This window comes from Corvus hawaiiensis, chromosome 17 (genome assembly GCF_020740725.1).
Source record: "Corvus hawaiiensis isolate bCorHaw1 chromosome 17, bCorHaw1.pri.cur, whole genome shotgun sequence".
Lineage (NCBI taxonomy): Eukaryota > Metazoa > Chordata > Aves > Passeriformes > Corvidae > Corvus > Corvus hawaiiensis.
In genome coordinates this window covers 1360436-1386175 of record NC_063229.1, presented here as the reverse complement: position 1 = coordinate 1386175, position 25740 = coordinate 1360436, and the positions used below count along the sequence as shown (strand labels likewise).

Here is a 25740-nt window from a genome sequence, read left to right as displayed (position 1 = left end):
TTGAAAGAAATGTATATAAGTTTAAGTTGCCTAGGAATTGTACTTTTGATGTAACCAATGTGATTAAACTGTAAAGCCAGTATATAGATTACATAGCAGCTATTGTTAGTCTATTTTGCAGTGTTTATTACAACTATGTCATGAATTTTGGATGAGCATTCGTAAGTTTTAAGTGGTATATTTAGTTTATGTAATACTTAGCAGTTACGTTTACATCTTGAAGAGAAAGTTGTGAACTGTTGTGTTAAAATTCTTGTGTCCTGGCTTAACATGGATATTTTCCATGTAAACAGGTATGGAAATAGGGAATGTTTAGGCTGGACTGGTGGATTATTGATGGCTTTCTTGGGAGTCGACGTTACTAAAGCAGTGTGAATCCCTGTTTGCTTCAGGGCGAGATGTGTGACAGAGGTGACATCAAGCTCTTACAACCCTTCAACGAAAATGAGTGAAGATCTCGGGAATGGCATCGGTCACAGGAATTCCATAGTGGCTGGCTGCTAGTGTAGCCACGGGGCTTAGGCAGAGATAGCCTTGGTACTAATCAGAGGGGCTCGCAAACACCTCAAACTTCCTCTTAAATTTTATAGAAATAACATTTAGCCACTTGAGTGCTGAATTCTACAGGATAACTTGCTCTCTAAACCATGTAAGGAAGTATCTACAATTTAATACACACTTTTAAATGATGTAAGTCTTGTATTTTGTAATTGTATGACTTAAATTTAAGCAGCAAAGTGGTTAAACATGCCTATCTAAATTTTCTAAAGCTTTCCACATTAAGCTGTAAACAAGTAATTTAGTATTAAAATTTTTGTTTTTTATTTTCTTATTCCTATTCCCATTACCCTTTGACCACTTGAAATATTTCCGCTTCGTCCTCACGATGTTCTTCTATCAACCCTGCTTAGGATGAGAACAAATTGAGCAGTGCCAATGGCCACGAAGAACGCAGCAAGAAGTAAGTATTTTCTCAATTCTCTACATTTGGGGAGAGGCTGCTGATTTTCGTGGACTTGTGAATCCATGTCAATAGTGTTTAAAGAAATAAATTGAAAAAACTCTGTATTTGCAGTTGCAGCAATTTGGAAATTTTCTTTTGCTTACAAATGTGGTTAATACCCTTTGCAACTGATGTCATCAAAATTGTGGAAACATTTGCTTAGCATCAGATAAATATACAGACTTGTTACGTTCAGCATATTTAATTTTTTTGCTGTCTTAAGTAATGGCCTGAGCATCTGTTTAATATGTGTCTTATGTATACATGCAGATATATTTTAGAAACTAGGAGAAACTGTAAGCTTTGGTGGTCTCAGGCTGAGATGGAGGAAGAAATTTGTGAATAACCCAAATGCAGTAATGGAACAGTTGCTCACTGTTTTTCAAATACGAGGTATAATTGACATACAGGTTTTAGAAGTTTCAATTTTCTAAGTAAATGGGTAAAGTTACAAAAGTCTGCAGTTTGCCCCAAATCTATAACAGCCATAGACTTAAAAAAGCAAGTGGCTTATGAGTGGGAGTAGCAAGTAGGAAGCAAAACTCTTAAGCAGCATGTTACAGACTGTTGGCAGGGAGTATTAAGAGGAAACAACCTTCCTTTCCCCCAGACTTGCCTCTTCCTTTCTATTTTTGTTGTGTTTTGTTTTACTTTGCTATATATAATTTATTCTTAGAATTGTGAAGCTGTGTTTAAAGTATGTTTAAACGCCACATGAAGTACTGCAACTGCTATGTACTAGATCTAACACTGGAAGTGTGAGTTTTTAGTCCTTTTACTCTTCTGAAAGCATTCTCTAGCAATTAAAAATTTTAAAATAGAAATGCGCTGTTGCAAACTTGACATGGCTCATGATAGAAGATTGCTGACATGCTTAGCCACCCATTTAACGAAAAAAAGTATAAATACCAACAGGTAGAAACTTTTCCTATCAATGTCTGTGACATCAGAGGAAATGTGGAATGTGGGGTAAATAACACTGAGCTATGTGTGTAACTGAAGTTGCACTTTTCTTTTTCAGGAGAAAAAAGAGCAAGAGCCGAAGTCGAAGCCATGATAGAAAGAGGAGCAGAAGTAAGGAACGCAAACGGAGCCGAGATCGAGAACGGAAAAAGAGCAGAAGCCGGGAAAGGAAACGGAGCAGAAGCAAAGAACGTAGACGCAGCCGGTCTAGGAGTAGAGATCGCAGATTCAGAGGCCGCTATAGAAGTCCCTAGTAGGTTATTTGTTTAGAGTTGCATGTGTGCTGCTTCAATGTTACAATGTGGAAGGTTAAAGTTTCGCTCTGCTTTCTAAATTGGCCAATAATTATCTTAGAAAAGAAGGTGAGAGGTTAAGCTTGAATAATGTCAATAAATATGGAGTGAAAAAGAGGAGGACAGTAATATTCCTCTTCTAATTTTCATTCTTAGCCAAACATAGAGATGGAAAAGCAAATGAAAGAATGTGTACAGCTGACTGGAAAGCAAAGTTTATCACAAAATCAGTGTAAGAACCAAATTGTCTCTGTGTCCTAACTATCTTAAGTATATGAACTTGATGGTTTAACAGTCAAAAAATTAATAGTAGTCTGTTACTTTGGTTACAGGCTCATAAACCCCTTTTTTTTCGTATTACTAAAGATTTTTACTGTCTTGCTGTTCTTAAACATTAAATTCTCTAAATGAATATTCACACAAACACATTCCATGTTTATGCATCCAAACTGGAAGCATCTTGTCTTAGCAATGCCTATGTGTTGCGTATTTGCCCTGCTTTTTCTCAACTTGTTTAGAGGCTGACAAGAATTCTTTTGTTCCTCTCAGATATTTAGTTTTATAGAACTTCAGCAATAGGTAGTTCCAGGCATTTGTAAATAAATTCTCGAAAGATGTTTTTTCATCAGTTATCATTTCTGATGGTTTGTACTGTGGCTCTCCCCTTTGCTTCCCATTGCTTCCTTCTGCAGAAGCACAGTGAGAACTGGGCTGTATGCTTGACTGTCATTGATTACCTGAGACTGCTCTTTGTCTCTGCTGTTGTCCAGGTCTCCTCTCAACCGTTGCCAAATCTTGGAATGCAAGATCATGTAAAAAGAAGGCATTTGAAAAGGTGTATTTTTTTATTCATGACATGTAATGTCACCATGATGGAGAACTCTCTCAAGATGTTGGAGCAGACAGTGTTTGCCTTCTGATAAATTGTAGGCATTTGTAGGCATAAAATTCATGTGCAGTTTTATGCACATGAATGTTTTTCTTGGGGCTTTTTGTACTCTTGGACTACAGACAAAACTTCCTGAGGTCTCAGGGTCTCATTGTGCTAAGTCACCTGGATGTTGTAATTTTCGTAACGAAAACTTATTGCAGTTCCTGGGTCCTCTGAGGTGCAGTGGCATCCTTTGCATCATCAGCCCTGTGTATGTGGGGATCATATTATGTATTAGCCCTGCTTTTCCTTTGTCTTGAATATCAGAGCCTCTGTACAATGCTCTGGGCTTCAGCTGTGAAGATTTCAGCAGTGCAGAGTTGGCTTGTTTTCCTACAACTCTTGGACCTGTAAGATTACAGTAGCTAGTTGGGTTGCGCCAGTGCTGCTGTTGTGGATCAAGATACAGATGACCATGATCAAAAACTTCAGCCTTCTGTATATGGAGCCTGCTGGTCTCCTCACCTCCAGTGCAGTGTTGTGTGAAGAGGATGTCCTTTGTCTCATCTTGTAATTGGGACTTGCTGCATTCTCCCAGCTATGTTGGAGGATTTTGTTCTTTGTTTTTCTAGTTGTCACTGGGTGAGGTAGTTTTTCACCTGGAGAAATTTGGGAGTTCCAGTATTCTGGTCTTCCAAAATGATTTCCTTAAGCAGAGGTTGAAAGTATTGATGTTACTACAATAAACCCATGCCTGTTTTAATGCACTGAGATATGTTATGCCAGAAAGGTAAATGGTTACAAGGAGTCTTTTTTGCTATTCTGACACTCTTCCATAGCTGTTCTGGGTGATTTCTCTGGTGTTGAGGCACAGTGAACAAGAAGCAGAGATAATCTAGTATGCTCTGAGGATACATAGTTGTGCTTATTCATTTGATAGTTTGTTCTCTGCTTCAGTTGCCAAATTGTTGCTTTCGTTTAACCAAGTAGAATTCTAGTGTGTTTAGATGGGTTAGTGGAAGACTGGTATAGGGCAAGCACCTGTATCCCAGAAGCTTTGGTGTTCACTGTCGGCAGTCAGCAAGCAGTTGCTGTTATTCAGTTGTAGATGATGGATGGTCCTGTTAAAGTGATAAACATGCTAATGTGATTCCAAAACTCTTGTTTTGGCTCAAAAGGTGTGAAAGAGAAGGACCTCAGAAGATGCGGTTGTGGAGAGCTCTTCTGTAGGTTATGGGTGTGGGTTCGGCAATCACGGTGGGCGCCAGACTGTAGGTTTTGGGGGTTCTGGGGTCCTGTCGGGACGGCCGGACGTAGACGGTGACGGATGGAGACGAGAGATCTCTATAGGCAGGTCTTGGGACACAGCCGGTTTATTGTAAAGGGCGTGGGTATTGGGGCACTGCTCAGAGCTGGTAGACTCAGCTCTGAGCAGGCCCAATAGAGCAAGAGAGTGAACGGGTGAGAGAGAGAGTGTAAGAGCAAGAGTGGAAGTGGAAGAGAGGAATGAATAGAAGAGAGAATGAATAGAAGTGAGAATGAGAAAGAGAATGAGAAAGTCTGAAGTCCTGGTTACAATACAATAAATCATCTTCTGCACTGAATATTCTGATTGTCACTAACCAATCTAATACAAGATACAAATCCTATAGCATTTACATACAGCCTATAAGAGTTCTTATATTACCATAGAGTGTTACATCTTAACTTCTAAAAACTACTCTTTGGACCCCTTCTGCTGAGCTAGTAGGGTCTGCTCTGACCCTTGGACCTGTTTGCAAGCAGAGGGTATTGTTCCATCAAGAGGGGATTACTTCAGTCGGCCATACCATTGTTTTCTAGTTGTTCAGTAACTAAGACCTGGTATTTCAAAAGTGGCCTTCATTTCGATGCTGCCTGTAGCCTTCACACTCCCAAAATCTTTTGTCAGGCAATCATACTTCCAAGGCCTTCCTGTTTCATCTTCCCCAACACTCTTCATTTCCTGTTCAGGCTCTTTAAATGCAGAGACCCACCTTTAAATCTGTATAACAGGTGCTGAATTTCAGGGAGACAAAAGCTTTGGCGATTGAGCCTTCCCCATCACCAGCCACCTTTGGATCTACCAAAACTGGGCTTTCATTTGAAGAAGTCTTCTCTGTATCAGTGCCATAAGCTCAGTGTTTCAAAAGTGACTGCCAGAGTACTCTTGCTGGCTGGAGAATTTATTTCTGGAATTTCTCCTTGTGGGGCTGTTCTGGTAGTTCTGGGTTGGAGTTACTGCTGGCAGGGTTGTAGCTGACTGCAGCATCTAGATCAAAATGCTTTATGCCTTCTATTTTATCTTATTTTTTACTCTTCCTCCTCTTTGTGGTCTTTCTCATTAGCTTTATAAAGGCTCTTTTTCAAGCTGATATCTGCAAACTGAGATGGTTTTGCTGGTGGGAGCAGTTAGGAGGAGTCTCAGCAACAGTGAGAGAAGTAGTGTAGGTGATTCTGAAGGAAAAGAAGAGGGTGCTACAGAGAACCTGAAAACTTCAAGTTTGTCAGTTTAGGCTTGAGGTTGTGGTAAAATGTTTTACTACTTTAAAATTAGGTGACTGGCTTGCATTGCTTAGTGTTCACAGGGGTATTTTTTCTAATGTTATTTTCATGTATGTTGTCCCTTAAGTGCTACATAGCTGTATCATTAGGTTTCTTAGGAGAAAGAACTTGACTGAGTAGTCTTGCTTAGACATCTGTCAGGCAAATCCCGGCCCATACAGTAGAAGTCACTTAGACCATCCTATTTCTATTCTGAAACCAAGAATTTAGACAAAGCTGTTAGGAAAACAGGTTTATTACATGACGACTCAAAGTTCATTGTGATTCTCCTGGACTTTGTTAGCCAAAGTTTGCCTTGTCTGGCATTGTTTTGTCAAAGTCTTGAATATGAATGAGCAGGTAAAAGCTGATAATTTGCTGGCTGTCTTCTGACCTGACCATTTTTGGGCCATGTGGCATCACATACGTTTTGTGAAAGTGTGTGCTTTGGCTGCACACAGGACTTTGGCTTACAAGGAAGGTGACTCCTAGACATAGAGATTAATGGCTTGTGACTTGGTGCTTCTGTACAGGTTAGCAGGAACTGGGCAACAATTGTAGAGACAGTAGAAGCAAAGAAGAAACTTAAAATCCACAGCTTTACAAGCAAGTCTCACTAGAAAACCACAGGGAGAATACTGTTGAAAAGGGATTTTGAGAAGGTAACTTGGACTCTCACCTTGCCCCAGGCAGCTTTCTGCTTGGTCTGTTCCAGTGGTCTGGGATTTCTTAATGTTGCTCTCATGGAGTTTGTAAATGAGATGGTACTAGTCAAGAGTGAAAATGGAGACTTTTGGAGTTGTGGTGGGTTGTGGGTTTTCCCTGCCCCTTTTTCCTCTTCCTCCCCCCCCAGCCCCCTGCTTGTGCCTGTATTTGAAAACTGTTACTTCTCAGTTGTTTGTGTTTTGGTTTTGTTTTTCATTAGGTTTAGACAAATACAAGATTTCTTTTATTATTTCCTTGAAAACTCATGGTCTTAAGTACTTATTATTGTGTAGTTGGTCTGCATGTTAGTATTCTGGAGTCACTGTAATTGGTTTGTTTGGCTGCATTTGAATTGAAATGAAGAGCACCATGTTTTACATCAGATGTGAAGGTGCAAGGTAATCCCGTGTCTGATAAGAAGCTAGCCTCTGGAACTAGTACCAGTATTTCCAGATGCAGCTTTTGGTGGCTGTGCCATAGGTATTGAAGACTCTGAATAGACACTCCCAGCAATAATTTGTCTGGACTTGAGCAGAAAATTGAATAATTTATTCTAGGCAAAAAAAAGTCTGGTTTTGATCAATAGTGATCTCATCTCAACATGTGCCTGTGTTTTATGTCTTATTTTCTCTTAATAAGTAGTTATCTTCTCTTAATAAGTAGTTTCTAAATGGTCTTTTTTCTTTATTTTTTTTTCCAGTGTTGTACAGGGCCATATTTCCCTTGCTTTAACCTGGCCAGCACGGTTTTGGATCTTGGCCCACTACTTCCACCTGTGTCATGACACGTTTAAAAAACGGGCATCTTCCTACTTGTGGTGGATGCTGAGTTTAACAATAAGCATTACTGCTCCATTGAGGAGCAAGAAGACGTTTTTCAGACAAATTGCCTGGCCAAATGGATTTAGTGAAAGACTACTTAATGTCTTCAGCCTGCCATGTCTTTCAGGGTGTTTCCCATCAATTTGTAGCCACAGCAGAAAGAATCAATTGTTTACAGATGGAAAGCCAAAGCCCAGTGCACAGCATTCAGTCTGTGCAGCAGTGCCTCTGCGCTTGGTGGAGATACAGGAAGAATGTTAACAGGTGTTGTTCTTTGCCTTTTGAACAACTCTCTACCAGGAGATCAAATTCAGGAAGAACGCGATAGGACGAATCTGACTGCTCGTGTCACAGTCTGTTCCTGTGTGCCCCATTAACTAGCGAGAGGACTGTCCTTAACATGGAAGCAAAGGGCAGATTACAGTTTGTTCAAACAGACTCTGTGACGCCTGGAGAATTAAATTAGATTCAGTCAAGAGATTGGATTCCTTTTGTGATTACATGTCTGTATACAGCTAACTGCTGGGTTCACTGCTTCTGTGGTTTGGCGGCCATTAGGAACTTCAAGGAAGCTTCATTTATATATTTGTAGCGCTTTAGTGGTGAGAGCTGAGACAACGTTAGTGAATGTATCCCTTGCAGGTGTCTGCAGGGATCCACTTTGGTTTCCTCTTGCACCTTAAATTTCATGGAACTTTCGACTTTAAAATGTTACACTTGAGCAAGTAATCCTGCCAGCACCACTTGGCATACAGCTCTGAGGCCGAGTTCCAGGCCATGAGCGTTATCCTTTGCAGTCATTGCTATGTAGAACTTGCATGTGGACAAAAAACCAGGTGAAAATGGTTACAACAGTAACTGTAGCTCAGAATAGTTTTTATGTACAAATGTGCTATGACTGACTGGCTCATGAACAGTCCTGCATATTCTGGGATTTTGTGATGTAGGTGAAAGTGAGAGGGGATCGTATTCTGTGCCTTATGGTCTGGCATGTATTGATAACCTCTTGATAATCTTATGCATGCTGTGGGTGATGCTAATGGAAATGCTGACTAGTTCAGATGCAAGGGTGGGTGAGCGCTTGCAGTGTAATGTGAGTACAGACAGGAAGTCTTGAATTCAGGTACTCAGGTGTCTTGTCTTTTCTTCTGCCATAGTTCTGGTCCAAAATTCAACAGTGCCATCAGAGGGAAGATCGGTCTGCCTCACAGCATCAAATTAAGGTTTTTGACTTTTCTTTGTTTTTCATTACATCATTAATAGGTTTTATTTAGAATCAGGGGTGGTATATTTGAAGGTTTTCTTGTAATCTTGTTGATCTTTCTTTTTAGCAGACGTCGCTCCAGAAGCAAAAGTCCTTTCAGAAAAGACAAAAGCCCTGTTAGGTATGACTCTTTATGTGTGTTTGGGTTTGTTTGTTTTTGTCCAGTTGGAGTTGGAAAAGTGATGGTGAAATAATGCATGACTACTTGCTCTTGAGCTTATACTCATAAGTGGTGCTGGAATTCATTCAGGAAGCCAGTGAGAGAAGAACATTGATAATACGTTGCTTTCTCCCCATGTCATAAAAGGTTGTAAATAATGTCAGTTTGCTAAACAAGTCTTGCTTTGTTTGTTTCTTGGGTTTCTGTATTCTCAATCTTCTTTTCATTGATTGTGATTTAAATTAGTTTTCTGCTAAATTGTACTTAATAATCTAGAGTGTGGAATGGAAAAGTACAAATGCTTCTTTTTACTGTTCAGTATTTATTTGTGTTATTTGTAGAGAGGCTATATGCCTCTGGAATCCAGGATCTGCTTATCCATTCTTAGGCTTCTCATTTAAGGGAATAGGATTTAGATAGCTGCTAATGAGATTATTCTCTTACATTAATGCAGTTAAATTTAACCAATCTCATTTTGTTTTTCAATGACTGGCAAACTCTTACTGAGATAATTCAGTTTAAAATTTTATTGTGGATTCTCGGTGATTAATATCTATGTAATTATATTAACAAAAATACATACTACGTGGCTGGAAACTCATTCCAGGATCCACCATGCTACTTCTTGTGTAACTTGTACTTGAGTACAAGTCACATTTGTTTAGATTGAAAGCTTTGATATGTTCAAAGTGGTGCATCTAATTTCAGCTAACAGTTCAGTATTGAAATAAAATTATTCTAGTTCTTAATGTGTCAAGGATCAAAGTAATTATTCACTATTCATAGTTTTTTATGGGTTAACAAGCTGAAACTATGAAATGGGGACTGGGAGTTTATTTACGTGGATGTCAGTATTACGCGGTGGCTGTAGTGACTCTAAAGTGACTGGGTAAATGCAAGATGTGAGTTGGCATAGCCTAGCTCACACTACTTGTCTGAGAATCTGAACAGCTGATCTGTGCTAGTTCACCCCGTTTGCCTTTGTGTTCTTGTCCTTTTTTGATGAAAAGGACATGCAAGCTCCAGAATGGTACGTAGTACCAGTTCTGGACAGTAGCAAAATGGTACCTCTGTTTAGTTTGGGCTTCTGTACATAAAACAGAATTTTTCAGTCGTATTTGATGCTCACAGTTGAAATAGGATATTCAGTCATGTTATAAAAGTAAACAACTTACCATGTTAATATTTGGTATTCCCTTCAGTTCTTAACTATGCATTTTTAATACAGCAGGCATGTTTTTTCCCATCAGACTGTGAAGTACTGATCATTTAGTGTTTCGTGTGCGGTCCAGATATGAATTAACTTAATTCAGCTTATTTTTTTAACTGAACTTTACTCTTTCCAGAGAACCTATTGATAATCTTACCCCTGAAGAGAGGGATGCTCGAACAGTGTTCTGCATGCAGTTGGCTGCGAGAATTCGACCAAGAGACCTGGAAGAATTTTTCTCTACAGTAGGGAAGGTAGGTGATAGGGAAGTTAAAATGATTCTGAATACTGCTTCAAGCTGTCCTAGTACAACTTGAGTACAAGGTTGGTATTTTTTTCAGAATTGTAAGCGTGTGGCTTTCTGGAGCTTTGTGTATCTGTGCAAAGGGGGATTAATGATGAATTAAGTACTAAAAGCTTTGAACATGAAAATGTAGTTTCTTAGTAGCTCATTGTTCATGTGATGTGAGGCAAAAGATGTTGATGCAATTCTGACTCAAACAACTTTATTTTTCATATTTTCTTTTTTCAGATAGGTTTTTCAGTTACAGCGTAATTTGAATATTCATGTAACTTCTAAGCTGGAAAAACTTCATTTGTTCTATCAGCTGTAAGGTTCTGGTGTAAAGCATTAGAGTGCTTCAAGTTCTGTCACTTACTATATTTGACTTCAAACAGCAGCTTTAATGCTAGCTTGCCTCTGGGATATGTTTGTTAAAAAAAGATGTATGCTGCTGTAGATTTTTCAGCATAATTAAAGCCATTGGCTTGTCAAATAATTCTCAGTATTAATACCTATCTGAGAAATAGGCTGCATCAGGCTTTTTCCTTTATCTCTAAAAGTATTTCCATCTCTATTCTTGCCTTTCAGGTTCGTGATGTGCGAATGATTTCAGACAGAAATTCCAGACGTTCAAAGGGAATTGCTTATGTTGAATTTGTTGATGTTAGTTCAGTGCCCCTGGCAATAGGACTGACTGGACAGAGAGTCCTGGGTGTACCTATCATAGTACAGGCATCACAGGTAAGGAATTGTAAACCTCATTTTTGTTCATGCAGAGTTACACCTCTTGTATCTTGATGAGAAACTTAAAGTTTGAAAATTTGGTTACCACTGAATGTTTGGAAAACCTTAACAAGGATGATTATTTAAGCTAGTTATAAATGGACTTTTGTTTCCTGGAGATAACAGGCAAATTAAAGTGATGCAAAGTTATATAAAGGCATTAGGAAAATACAGATCTTAAGCAAGTAGTAGTAATTTTAAGTGTTACAGAATTGAAAGCTATATTGTGTATGCTTTCCAGATTAATTTACTGGGTAGAAGCCAGAATTCTGCATGAAGTTGTTCAGTTTAAAGGCTTCTGGAATCTCTTGTCTCTGTACTTCGTCATGGGTCTTGGGTTTTGTAGCTCTTAAGTTCAAGTCTGATGAATAGACTGCAGATCATGCAACAGCTTCTGTTTGTTTGGTGAATCTTCCAGTTTTGATTTGATAGATACAGACTTCTTATGTTAGGGGTTTTTATTAATTTCTTATAGAAGGTGAATTATTATTTTCTCCTTAGGCAGAGAAAAACAGAGCAGCAGCAATGGCAAATAATCTGCAGAAGGGCAGTGCTGGTCCTATGAGGCTCTATGTGGGATCATTACACTTCAACATAACTGAAGATATGCTTCGAGGAATCTTCGAGCCATTTGGCAGGGTAAACTTTAATTTGGCATGTTGTGTTAGAGTAGTTTATTTGAAAAACGTAGCTTAGTTGTAGAGCACTGGCAGCTTCCGGAAATAATTCAGCTTCGTACTCACAAAACCCTTGTTGCTTTCTTGCACTGCTGTGCCCATGCATCCACAGGCCTTAGGTATGTGGGTAGTGTTGGAGAGCAGATGAGAACTTGGATTTGTGATGGTGTCCAGTGAATATGAATGGTTTCTTACAAAGCTCAGAATTCAATGAATACCTGAAATTAAGGAACGGGGGAAAAAAAACCCAAACCAAATAAATTCCCTATGTTGTATCCCACTCCGGCAGCTTGTAGTATCTTTCCCTCCCAGGATTGTGAATGGGAGCCCCATTTCACAGGTTAAAGCACAAAATACAGAGCTGAGGTGTCTGAGTGTAGTACTGTCTGTCATCTGTTTCTGAGGACTTTTTGCTGCAGCTTTTGCTGATGTTAAGACCATGAACTAGCAGTGTGTCCTGTACAGCTCTGACTTGGGCCCATTCTCGCTCCTGAGCATTGGGCTGCAGGATGCAGCACGGCTGTAAGTTTATATAGAGAGAATTATGGAAGTGAGCGGATAAAATGTGAAGTTTCCAGTGGAGATATAATACATGTTAGCCCTACTGTGCTATGGTACTGGGGTATATATCATTTAGATAGGGGAAAAGTTAGATACTCAATATGCTTCTTAATAGGGAAAAAGAAGTCTGTTAATGTTTGAGGTTTTTGCATACTTTCTTTAGATATGAACTCTGCCTCAAACACGTAGCAATGCTTTTCACATGCTGTATTCAGAATCAGTATCCCTTTAAATCTCTTGTGCAAAACCTTGGAAAATTGCTACAATTGATTAAATTTTAATCCACATGTGTGGCTGTTATTCTTGTGGTTTGGGGTGGTTTTTTTTTTCCCCTCAAGGTCTGGCAGTAGGATTAAGGTAGTTTAGGAGGCTTACATGGAGAGCTGTGAAGATCTTTCCTTCTTATTCCATATGGTCCAGTTCTTCCCAGTGCTACTTTATGGCTAATGGGTAACTCAGCAATGTGTTTTAAATTCAGTAACTGTAAACTTCTAGGAGCTCCCATATACCAATAGTTGTTAAAATATACAGCTGTTTCTTAAAGACCCTGGTCAGTCATGCAAACCGCTTTTCTTAGCTTGTAAAACAGGGTTTCTCAGCTTTACAAGAGGTGCTATGATCAGTGTGTTTGATAGGATCTGATCATGTCTGCGTGCTCATTATCTGCTAGACTTCTGCATCAGGACCAACCCTCTGCCTGTAGCTGAGCTCAAAACCCTTATGTTTACCTGCTTCTGTCTTATTATCCAAGTACCTATTTAGCTGTCTGTATACTGATTTTGAAATGAGGAAGGAATGAGAAACTGATTTAAAAAAATAAAAGTAGTAGTTTCATATTCATGTATGTGTATTTGACAGGGCTGTTTTCATGTTGTGTTCTGGTATCTCGGGGCTTGTTCCAAAATATCTGATAATAAGTAGCTTTATTCTTACCTTTAGATTGAAAGTATTCAGCTCATGATGGACAGTGAAACTGGACGCTCAAAAGGATATGGATTCATCACGGTATGACTATAATTGCCAGCTTTCTTAGACAATTTCTGAGTGTAACCTTCCCATGTAGGAGAGTATCTCTGTATATAAACCTTCTGTGTATATCTGTGTGGCTGTATAGTAGCAATGGAAACATAATACACAAAGCATAACCTATATTTGTTGCATATACATAGTAGCTACTAAATTGCAACTATATCTCTGTAGGTCTCATTTTAGAAGTGTCATGTTGCAGGATGCAGCACTGGCCTTTTTCTTTGTTTCTGACAGTTGTCTGGGTGTTGTGAATGAACAATGAATGTGTTTAGATAGGAATAGTTTCCTTTGTAATCAGTGCCTGCAAAAGCAAATGCTACCTTCTGCAGGCAAAGACACTAGTGAAGACTGGTGTTTTTTATAGCTGAAAATAATTGAATTTGAGCTTTTTAGGGGAAATAAAATTTTAGAGGCTGAAACTTTCAGTTGAAAACATCTTTCCTCTTTACCCTCAGGTACACAATTTTGTGAACTTGAGTTTCTTGACTGACCTGGCAATTTGTCATGGGGAAAAAAGTCTCAGCTGGGACCTCTGGCACGTGGACACAAATGAAACCAAACTTACTATATAGTTCATACTTGACGGTTTTAACACTGATAAAATGCTTGTATGTTTATTTTGATGTTTCGCAGCATAAAGCAGAACATCTGTTTAGGAATAACCAGTAAATACCATGGCAGTTACAAGGTTTCAAAGGAAGTGAGTGTCACTCTTGAAAGAGAACTGCAGCCATGGGTTTTGTTGATTGCAGTTTCTAGATGCTGTAACTTCAGCAATATGTTTAAATATGTAGTACCTAACTATGAGAAAGCAAATACCAAAATATGCGTGTGTTTGGTTTAAATGAAAAACTACAGAGCACATTTACGTTAGCTCGTTGCTATTACCTTAAAGAGTTTCTCCTATTTGTGTAATTGTGGATATTACATACAGTAGAAGTGTTGCTGAATCCTGTAGGCGGTATTACTGAATTTGTGTTTTTTCAATCTACAGTTCTCAGACTCTGAGTGTGCCAAAAAGGCCCTGGAACAACTCAATGGATTTGAGCTGGCTGGGAGGCCAATGAAAGTTGGACATGTAACTGAGCGTACTGATGCTTCCAGTGCTAGCTCATTTTTGGACAGTGATGAGTTGGAACGGACTGGAATTGACTTGGGAACAACTGGTCGCCTTCAGCTGATGGCAAGACTTGCAGAAGGTACGTGTAATGTTGAATAACAAGTGTGTGAACATACAGAAGTTTGCAGAATTTGAATTAAAACACTCCACAGAACTGTTAGGATAAATGTATGAAACTTCTAAATGCATGGTATTTTTTGTCTTCTAACAGTGAAGATTTCTGATACTTCTGTTACTGCATCCCTAACTGAGTGAAAGGTTTGCTCCAAGGTCTCTGTGTTCTGTTCCAGGTACTGGTTTGCAGATTCCTCCAGCTGCACAGCAGGCTCTACAGATGAGTGGATCTTTGGCCTTTGGAGCTGTGACAGGTAAGAAATGATGACCTATATATATATATATGTTTTAAAATTACTTTATAAATTTGAGACAAGAGGTACTTAACTATGGTTTTTGATCTTTTAAAATAAGAACACAGGTGTTGCAGCATGTTTTACAAACTGTAAAACACTGCAAATCCATAAGCAAATTACTAGTTACCAGTATATCACAATTTGGATGGGTGTGATTCACTTTGCATATTTTCCCAAATCTGCTGGTTTTCATCCCAAACCTTTATCTCTTTACTATTCTCTGTGCTAGTGGGGATTTGTATGTTCTACTGCAGTATAAGTGTTGACTTTTAAAAGTGACAGGCTCAGAACTGGAAGGGGATTGACCCATTTAGAAAAACCAGAGCTGTACAAGGGGCAGGAAGGTTATTAGGACTTCATGGGGGACACATCACAAAGATGGCAGCAGTGTTTTTACAGCATGTGTCCTGGTGAGGAAAGACACTTGACATTTTATGTCAGGGAATATGTGTGTTGCTTGGATTTGGCTGTAATTGGATGTGTGTTCTGCAGGTGGGTATGCTGGAATAAGGCTGAGGGATGTGATTGCTGCTGCTTAGTTCATAGCTGGCCAGCAAAACAAACTATTCATGGGGTCTTCAGAACTAGGAGCAGTGAATAACCTCCCTGAAGGTTACTTTTTTTTTTTTGCTACTTTTGATTAATACTAAGAACAAAGGATATGAAACTGTTATAGCAGTAGAAAAGATCTGAATGTCACAAATAACCCGATGCTGGAACATGTGGGAAGTGTAAGGAAAGTAGCAAAGAAAAGGTGGCATTGCTGTTTGCCTTCCAGCAGAGCATGTGATGGAAATGATTCAGACTTAATAAGATAGGTCTGAATCATATTACTGAAGGTCAGGTGCAGTCTTAAGAAGAGCATACATGTGAAGCTGTACACAGTTGCTAAAAGAATATAATAGAGTTGTTCTAGACATGTACCCTTGAAAGGAAAAGGAACTGGCTAGTGACAGAAAAATTTCAGTTGTCTGAGAAGGATGAAAAAGGTACAGTGGTGAGAAAAAAGTGTGTCTAGTCCAGAAAAAGAAGGAAAGGTAGCCACCACTGAAATTAGATCAACATTAATGCAGTTTATAAAGTGGTGTGGCAGTTTTGTGTAGAAACACATGTAGGCAATTAGAAATGAGAGTAGTGTTTTAAAATAACACCAGTCCTTCTCATCCCTGCCATTTATAACAAACAAGGTCAAAAAAATCCAAGCTCACTGAATCAAGAACATGGCCAAAAACATCTGACACAGCGGAATGGTTCAGGTGGCATGGAATCAGCATGAGAAAACATGGCTGTGGAGAAATAAATGATGAGGCTGAATACTGGTGTTTGAAGAAGATGCATGTTTAGCAACTGTAGAAATAAAGGCGGTAGGGGTAACATTGTTTATTCCACTTGTATTGTACAAAAGGAATAATGCAGACGTGCAACTTAAGTAACTTCAGAAAAACATAAAAATTTTTGCTGCCGTAGAGTCATGAGCTATCCCCAAAGTGAGATTTGGTTATGGATTAAAGATCTCTTTACTCTTGTTAGAGAAAATTACTACCAGGAATTATGTCATTGTGGGAGACTTTAACTTCCCCGATACAGATTGGAGAAGAATTGCTAGTAATAATGGTGGGGCCCAGATATTCCTGGATGTGATATCCGACAAATTTCTTCATCAAACACTCACTGACTCATGAAGAGGGGATGCTATTTTAAACTCAATTTGGTAAGTAATGAAGATGTTATGGATGAGAATAGAAATGACCATTGACTTGAGGGATCATGAGTTGCTCACATTTAAATGGAAGGATACACAAACAGGTCTAACTGATGGTTGAAGAAACAAGGCAATTAAGTCATCTGGTCTGAGCAACTTGGGTGTTTGAACAGGCAGGATGTGAAAAGTTTCTTGTGTTTCACATTGCTAATGCTGTGTTGGGTCTGTATTCTACAGAAAGAAGAAAAAGTCCTATTAGTGTGGGCTCCACACTAAACCTGGGTGATTAGCTACCTCAGAAGAAATAAGGAATGACCACACAGCCTGTGAAGAATAGGGAAAAGGGACAGATAATAAAATAGTGTTTTTAGTTCAGAAAACAGATAAAAAGATAATTGATAATTGTCTGTCAACAGTCAGATTGAGTTAGACATTATAAAAGTCATGAAAGCAATAGATGAAGGTTTATCAACTCTTAAAGAAAAAAAAAAAAAAAGGCAGTGGGACTCAGGTGGATGAAAAACTACTCCCAAGAAGTTTCTGTGTATTTAATTGCCTCAGTTTGTAGTGGGGACACTGGTCATAAAGTTTGGAATTTGAGGAAGGTACGCTACGAATATGTAGTTCAAAAAAACTGAAGATTATTCCTGAGGTAGAAATGAATCTAAAAGAGGCTAATGTAAACAGTTCAGAGGAGTAAAACTGATACGAAATGAGTGAGGGAATACATGTTGTGAAACATGAGGTCTCATCTTTGGTATTGTTAATAAACATGTTAAGTCCATGATACGGTATATAGCTGAAACATGTAACTCTAAATTACGTGCACTTGAAGGAACTGTCTGGCCAGATTCTGGACCTGTTACTGACTAGACTTTGCTCCTTCAGAAGTTATTCTAAAGAAGGGTAAACTAGGGAATATTATGAAAGTATGGCATACTGACAGAAACTGCATTTAAAGACCAAGAGTCTTTGATAAAACTGCCTTTTCTAGGCAGAGGAGGAGCAGTAGTAGAACTCTCTTCCTGCTGATCCTTGGACTCCTGTCATTTGGAAGTTACTAAACTGGAGAAGTGGGTAATAAAGGAAGTACAAGGTGTGTCAAGAAGCTGGCTCAGAGAAAGAAGGATTTTTTTTTACAGGCAAAAGCTAGGAAAGTTGGAGGCTGTTGTTAAAGCCACAGTTCAGGTGTTGGGCTGGTCTTGTGTAATATTTACATGAATGAAAATGGTCAGCGGTAGGAATGAGGTGAATAAATGCGTAGGTGCTGTCGATAAGAGATTCTTGGGGTGTTGTAAATTGTTCACCTCTTCAGGGTTGAATCAAATTCCAGTCACATAGTCTGGGAGCTTAGCAGTGGAAGAATGGCCAAGGAGGAGAAAAATACCTAAGTACTTCAGTTTATCGGTGCCAGAATATGACCTGGCAGCATGATGCATTGTTAAAATATCAGCCGTGTTCCTAGAGGCAGGCACGCCTGAGTATCTGAGGTGTAGTGTATACATCCACAAACACTTCTGATAATCCATGTTCAAGAGGGGGTCAATCAAAATAGGGAAGGTAAAGAATTAGTTTTATGGGAGACCTGAGAATTTGTCCATTATTCCTATGGAGAAAATTCTAGCAGGAAAAAAAAATTGAAGCTGAACAGTTTGAGCTGTTCTCTGTCTGAGCACAAGAAATTTAAAATAATCGGCCTATAGAACGTTCTTCTAATGCTTTGTGGGACAAAACATTCCTTACTTGTGGAAGGAGCTATCTGTTTATGAAAAAAATTGTGATGGTGTTCTGCAAAAGAGGAAGGATAGGTATTATCATCCTGGACCTCGATTTGGTCTCTGTTATCTTCTAAGTAATGACTTGGGACACTGGGCAATACTTGGCAGGCTTTGGCCTATTTAAAGCCATCTGGATTTAAAAATAAACTTACTGTTTTAAGACACAAAATGTTTTGATAGATATGTCTGTATTTCTGCTTTCTCTCTACGCTAACCATGCACTCCTATCATGCTACACTTGCTGCTCTTAGAGGTGATATATAAGAACATACTGAAAAATTGACCTGAATTAGACAGATGTATTAATTTTAGTTTCCGCATACTATTCAAAACTGCATGTAGGGAAACACGAGTTGACAGTAAAGAGTGACAATGAATTTCTTAATTTGGAGTGATTTTAGAAGTGAGAGGAAAGGACCATTCTTCAGTCATGAGCAACAAGAGAATCCGGTTAGTTGGTAAAAGATCTGGTGAGCAGGGGGTTATGTTACAAAGGTGGTAGATAATTAACCTATGAAACTGTTGCACAGGATAGTGGTAGCTGACTTTGCTGTGTTTAGAACAGATCTTACTTGACCCTGAACAGAATTTGTGTTGGTGATATAAGCAAGTTTACCATGTTTGGTGCAGGAATTCTGGAGCATTTGTCTCTAGAGCCCCAGGCTGACCTACATAGACAAGTTCAGCTGGACATGATGGATTGGAATTGCAGAGGAAAAAGTGTCTGTCCTCATCTAAATTGAGAGAGTTCGGAGATTTGCGGGTTTTTTTTAAATACCTTTGTTTTCAAAAAGGTCTGAGTATTAATTAACTAGGTAATTAGTTACAGATTTGGCCAAAACCATGCAGTTTCTGCAGAGAATACAGGCTAAGGCAGCCTTTGCTATGGTGATATTTCTCATTCTATGGAGGTGAGGACTTCCTGTCTTCCGATCTGGATGGAAAAGTGAAACATAGCCAGCTCTTTTTACAACTCAGCCTTCAGAGCTTGCTCCTTCCAGCTCTTGCTTTTCAGTATAGTTCCTGATATGTATTCGTTTTTGCAAGGCACTTGGAAAGGCACTTGAGGAAAATCTAGAGAAAAAAACATTTACTCCTGTTGGTTCTTCAGTGTTGTGGAGGAAATCTTATTAGAAAGGGAAAAAGTGTGTTGATACCTGGTGCATTCAGGTATTTCCAGGTAAGCTTGGAAGCTTACTTGGTGCTCATCACTTTGTTACTCTCTAAATGAGTGGATTAAGGTGATGGTTTGCTTCAGTCTTCTCACACCTTGTGTCTGTTAAATGGAACCATTATTGAAGGGGCTTATGCTTTCAGTTCTTGGATTCTGAAGTTTTCTGTTAGTTCAAAGATGTCAAGTATTGAAGTCATGTACTTGGAATAGCTAGAAAGTCTGCATTTGTTTGCTCTTACCACTTAGAATTGGGATAAGTGTATGTTGTTAAACAAGTAAATAATGATGTTGTTAAACAAGTAAATGTTTTCTAGGCAAATTACATGTTCTGAACACTTGAAAACGTTTTGAATTTGAAAAATACCAAAGTTATTTGTATCATTATGCCATCTGTATGAAAGGATAGCAGATGAAGTATTGCCTTATTCTACTTGAAATGAAATTTGATAACTGCTTTAAGAATGTTAGGTTTGGATAGCTGTGTGCTTAACTGCTTTCTGGTAGTAAGGACGTCAAACCTGTAAAGCGTGTCAAAATTGCTGTCATTATTTTCTCATGGAATAAAACATGTCTTGTAAAGAGTTCAATCACAGCAAAAGCAAGCTGGGAGTGATACACTGAATTAAAGGACATGGTCATGTCTGTCCTTTTTAGGGATTGTTTCTCTTTGAAATGCTTTGTGGTCATGGAATCTGTCAAGGACAGAATATTCCAGGAGACAAGCTGAAATTAGTGAAACTTCACAACTAGAGAGGAACAGTGAGACTGGGTTGAGATACTGGAATAAGCTCTTAACCACAGAAATACAAGCTGAACAACCTGGCTGGCAGGTGATGATATAGTGATGCTAGCAAGCATACTAATTAACTTCTCTGTATTTTTCTTTAGATTTACAAACGAGACTGTCTCAGCAGAATGAAGGTAAATGATCACTTGATATGACTTGTAATTAGTAGGTTTTATTACTGAAATGCTTCTGGTATAGGATTTGCCCGTACCTGAGAAATTGTATCCTGTTAGTTAAGTGTCTGTGGGGAGTCATGCTGTGATTGATTTTTTGACTGAAAATTCTTTGTAGCATTTTTTCCAGTGTTGGTAACATTCCCCAGCCATGTGTTAGTCCAAGAAAATGTGTGGGTTGATATCTGTGATTGGTTAGGAGTGTTTTCCCTCCCTTAGAGAGGGGTCATTTGAGAACCAGGATTTTGGATTTACTGTCTCTGAGTTGCTCATTATCTGACTGCACAACCCTTAATGTCTGAAGTATATGGGAAAGGGGGGCTCTTATTGCAGCTCCATTGACAGAAGCCTGAAGCCTATGGAAGAGCAGCCTGTGGGGCAGCATTTAATACAATGTACTGGGATGATGAGCAGCAGTAAATGACAAGTAATAATTTCATAGTTAGAGGGAAGGAGCAGTTTCAGTTGTCAAATGCTTCCTACAATCTGCATTTTCAAGGGATTAAAGAGCAAGTATACTATTGAAGCATAATTCAACATGCTTAAAACAGGTTTTAAGAATTCCACAAGGTGTCTGTCCTTTGCTGTGCAGTCAGCTGAGGTAGTGCTGTCCTGAGCTGCAGGAGCAAAACATTAAAGGTGCTGCTGACATACAACTCAGGCAGACATTTTAGATGCAAATGAAGATGCCTGCATTTTAATGTTTAAATTGAAAATCTGCCATAATCAATGTACACAATTATATTTTCACTTTTCAGCTTCAACTGTGATTCATAATGTGCTGGTTTTTGTATTGATTTATTTAAATGTATCTATCATCATTAGTGTCTGGTTTTGAGTTTTGCTTTCCTGCCTTCAATTTGTTTAGTCAGAGCTGTTTCTCTTATGCTGAATAAATTAGAGCCCTGCATAGCAGATTCTTAAATATGCTAATGGATTTTTTTCCCATTACAACAGTTCTGGCTGCAGCTGCTTCTGTACAACCACTTGCAACACAGTGCTTCCAGCTTTCCAACATGTTTAATCCTCAAACGTAAGTGATTTACCATTGTCTGGCATTTGTCAGTGACTTTAACATGTAAGAAAGAAATCAGAATGTTGCAGGGGTGGGTTTAATAGGTTTTGGGGGTGGATTTTGTCTGAGTGATATCTCTGTCCTGTTTTTCCTTATATAGTGAAGAAGAAGCTGGCTGGGACACAGAAATTAAAGATGATGTGATTGAGGAATGTAACAAACATGGAGGAGTTATCCACATCTACGTTGACAAAAACTCAGCTCAGGTATGCCTGGTTTCGGGGGGGACACACTGAGCAGATGTTAGGAGTTCTGTTGCTCTCTTTTGTCTAGGGGGAGTGTTAAAAATTCAGGACTTTTTCCTAAACTGAGCCAAAATTTCTTAGTTTGTGCAGAATGTAGGTGGTTCCTCCTATTGTGAATCATTGTGTGTAACTTGGATGTGGGTACGAGCAGCTTTCTGGTGCTGCTCTTGCAAGTTTACCCAGCTGAAGTTCCTGTAGGAGAGCAGTGACCAGTTCAGGCATTTGGCATTTCCCTTAAGCTCTGCCTTTCCCACAAGTCATGGACTTCAGTTTCCTCTTTCTAGAGCACAGGCTTCAGCAGAAAGGGCCCTTGTTCCAAGAAAATTACGGTGTGCAGGTAAATGTGTGCGTCATCCCATGCTTAGGAACAGTTGTGGTCACTCATGGCGTTAAAGCCTTGTAGTGGGCAGTCTGAGGGCCTGGAGTTACAACAGGGAAGAGAAAGACTGCTGCTGCTGACTGAATTTCAGATTCATACCTGGGTCTTAAACAGGTGAATATATTTTTCTTCTGACTTCAACATGTTTACATAATCCTCAGACTGGTTACCTCTTCTCTGTATTTCAGCTCTTAGAACATATAAACTCTGGAAGGTCTATAAATAGATTAACCATCTTGAACCCTTTTTTTAAAGAATTCACAGCCCAAATAGAAGTTCAGTCTTCATATGGTTTCACAGTTAGATTAATTTCTACCTATCAGACCCTAAAAGTGTCCTCTTGTGTTCCATGCTGTGGTACAAGGCCGAAACGTATATTCTGGTTGGTGTGCTTAAGGTGGGATTGTTCTGCCCTGGTGATGCACTTGGCACTCACCAATCATCACTGTCTTGTGCAGGTGCCCCAATGTCACTGAAACCCTTTCTTGTGGGTTACAGAGAGGGTTAGATAGGAGCTGCAGTCTAGCTCATAAAACAAGATGCCACCTTCCCTGGCATCTTGTAGTCTTCAAGATCACAGCTGTGATCTTGTACTGTTGGACTGATGAGAGGCAGAAACCTTGCCCACAATGTGTTTGTTACTTAGAGAAAATGAAGTGTTCTTTGACAGAAAAAAACCCAAAACAACCAACAACCCAGAACACTTCCTCCAAAAAAATTCCCCAACAATCCAACACAAAAAAATCACCACACAACCGCCCAAAAAACCACCACCCCCAAAACCACACCAGCCCTCAAGATACCTCACATAGGTTCTGAGCACATGGAGCTGGAAAATTGTTTCACCTTAGCAAGTGGATTTAAAAGAAGAAACTACAAGCTACTATGTAATGAGTTAATGTTTCATAAAAAATGAAATATGTTTTGTTATAGTAACACTGCGGTGACCCAGATATAAAATACGTACTGATACAGTTTCCATTGTACCACTCTGTTTTCCAGGCTTAGATTCTGGGCGTGTTCAGAGCGCTGTCCCAGACAAGATTTTCATGCTGAGGGCTGTTGGGTTGGCTATGAGGGTGTGATTTGTTGTGGATGAAACAGTTCCAGTCCCAGCTGAGTGCATGGCTCATGTACCGCACCTATCTGCCTTGCTGAGTGTTCAGGAAGAGCACAGCTTTGCTGCACCTCATTTGGGCATTTAAACAGCTTGGGTCCCTTTGCAGGGGGAGGCTGAGAGCAGAGCTCTGTGTGTTTATTGATTGCTTAGTGCCTTAATCACCAGCCCCTAAGTTCAGGTTCACCCCACGAGAAGGGGATGAATTAGATTGCAGTGGGAAGAGTTAATACAGACTGACTAAAACTGCTAAGGGGAAGGCTGGAGTCTGTTTCTTAATATACTATTTTCCTGAAAAATCTGTATCAGCTAGACTTGGTCTGCTTGGGTATTACTGATGGTCTATTTTTAAGCAGGCAGCCAGAAAAATGACACACATTACTGCGTGTCTTGAAGTTGTTGGATGTGACTGTTGCAGTTCTCTGGATTAGGGAGGCACAGTGCTTGATGTGCAGATGGGAAACTCCAGGTGTCTCTGGTGAAGTTCGAAGATCAGTCTGTCATTCACCTTGGGAACCATCTCAGGCTCTTCCTGCCCTGCTGGGATGGGATTTTTCCCTTTGCCTCTGTTCTTTTTCAAGTAACAACAGACATGCTGATGTTCATGTAGAATTTTTATGGTGTCAGTCTCCCTTGAAGTGCTGCTTGTCCTTCCTGTCTGGGGGAGTGGGGAGTGCTTGGTTTTTGTGGGATCCAGGCTGTGAGCTTGCATGTTGAGTGAAGCATATGTGGTTCAGGTTAGTGGCTTTTATAGACCTTGGCAGCTGGGCTGCCATGGGGGCAGCCAGACCCCTTGTGCTCTTCTCTTTCTCATGGTGTTAGTGATTGGGAGCCTTTAGATCCCTTCCCTAAAAGGCGCTCAGGAGCAGATCAGCCATCCATGGCTCAGTGATTGCAGATCAAGCACATGTTTAGGCTGTCTTGCAAAATCATGTTTAGAAAAATTGAATACTGCAACAACTGCCACAGTGGGGTAGTGCCTGCCAGTACCACTGTCCCCTTCTCTTGTGCTCATTCTGTGTTACTGATTGATGCCAGCGGATGCCTGATGGAGCGGGTGTGCCTCTGTCACAGCCAGGTCCAGGGGTGGCTGAGGAAGTGATGGGGAAGTGCCTCCAACTCCTCACAGGCTGCACTGTTGTGTCTTGCAGGGCAATGTGTATGTCAAATGTCCCTCCATCGCTGCTGCCATTGCGGCTGTCAATGCGTTGCATGGGAGGTGGTTTGCAGGTGAGTGTTCCCTGTACCCGCCTACATTTAGTCATCTGTTACAGAAATGACCAAATACTGATTTTTTTTTTTTTTTCCTCTTGTGATTAGGTAAAATGATTACAGCAGCGTATGTACCTCTTCCAACATACCACAGCCTTTTCCCAGACTCCATGACTGCAACCCAACTACTGGTTCCTGTTCGACGATGAAGATTAATTTAGTCAGTTTTGTACATAGGTATTTTTTGGAGGAAGATTGAGTTATCTTTTATTTAGATAAAACTAAAGGAAAGGATTTAATGATTTAATGTCATTTTGTGTACACTTCCTGCTATCTTTAAAAATAAAATGAAGTAAGCAGAAATGCAGTGTGTTCATTCTCCCTAACTAGCATTTCCACTGTATACAAAGCTGTTGACTTCTTGTTCTGCCTTGTAATTCTTGTACATTGACAAAGGTGATCTGTAGGAACTGAGAAGTAGCTCATAGATAACAAGTACTCTGTAAAAGGCAGATGGGACATAATGACATTTTTAATGTTTCATGAGCCTTTCTTTTAATGCAGCAAAGACATTTTACATTTCACTAAATGTGAGTGATCTGCTCAAGGGTAATATCAGAGAGAGACTGGATGAAGGGACATATTTAGTGTTTTGTATAAATGGAAAATCCAAAAACCTGATGCTGACTGCAGACAGCTACTCAGCTTGCTTTGTGCTCAATAATTGGTAAGAATAGAAGGATTGAAGGGTTTTATTTCTTGATGGTAACTTTTGATTATTGTATCTGTAAAAGTTTCTTTGTAAATACTGTGAGGTGTGTCTAAGTTTCCAAACAAAACATCTCTGCATTTCCGGTTGAGTTTTCATGTGTGCAGTGGGGCAGAGCTGAAGGATTTCAGCCAAGTCTGAAAATGGGTAGGAAATACAGAAACATGTTTTGTTCTGGTTGCATATAATCTTTGCTCTTTTTAAGCTCTGTGAGCTCTGAAATATATTTTTGGGTTACTTCAGTGTGTTTGACAAGACAGCTTGATATTTCTATCAAAGACTTTCATATTGCAACAATCTTTGTAAGAACCACTCAAATAAAATTCTCTTAAAAAGGCCTTCATGAAGCTTTATTTCTCTGCTCTCCCAGTGTGATTTAAGCAGTGTGGGCTTAGGCCTGGAGGTGACAGATGCTATGCAGTACCAGATGTCTGGGATCCCACTGTACAGTATCTAGGTATACCATGGGATGTCATGTGCTCAGAGAGTACATGCAGGAGCTGTTCCCAGCCCCCCGTGCGTGGTTGCTGAGGACCTAGCCACAACTCTTATCTTCCTCAGGCAGCCAGAGATCCGTCCCTCCTGCCCACCTCCACTCCCCCCATTCTTCACAA

General features: G+C 39.6%; 1 protein-coding gene across 6 annotated transcripts in view; it reads left to right on the top strand.

Moving 5' to 3' along the window:
- The window catches only part of RBM39 (RNA binding motif protein 39), a 29864-nt gene extending 4400 nt beyond the window's left edge, over nt 1–25464 (top strand). The window contains exons 3-17 of one of the 6 annotated variants that reach the window (XM_048321829.1): nt 912–961; nt 2025–2219; nt 8376–8441; nt 8553–8603; nt 9989–10106; nt 10724–10876; nt 11420–11557; nt 13096–13161; nt 14180–14384; nt 14596–14673; nt 20258–20290; nt 21287–21362; nt 21505–21610; nt 24297–24375; nt 24466–25464. In XM_048321829.1, the coding sequence (XP_048177786.1) occupies nt 912–961; nt 2025–2219; nt 8376–8441; nt 8553–8603; nt 9989–10106; nt 10724–10876; nt 11420–11557; nt 13096–13161; nt 14180–14384; nt 14596–14673; nt 20258–20290; nt 21287–21362; nt 21505–21610; nt 24297–24375; nt 24466–24566 (1515 nt within the window). In that variant the 3' untranslated portion in view covers nt 24567–25464. Of the gene's footprint in view, nt 1–911; nt 962–2024; nt 2220–7097; nt 7483–8375; nt 8442–8549; nt 8604–9988; nt 10107–10723; nt 10877–11419; nt 11558–13095; nt 13162–14179; nt 14385–14595; nt 14674–16245; nt 16427–20257; nt 20291–21286; nt 21363–21504; nt 21611–24296; nt 24376–24465 lie in introns of those variants that run through there. The other 5 variants (XM_048321828.1, XM_048321831.1, XM_048321830.1 and 2 more) reach the window with 5 other exon arrangements.
- The last annotated feature ends 276 nt before the right edge of the window (nt 25465–25740 follow it).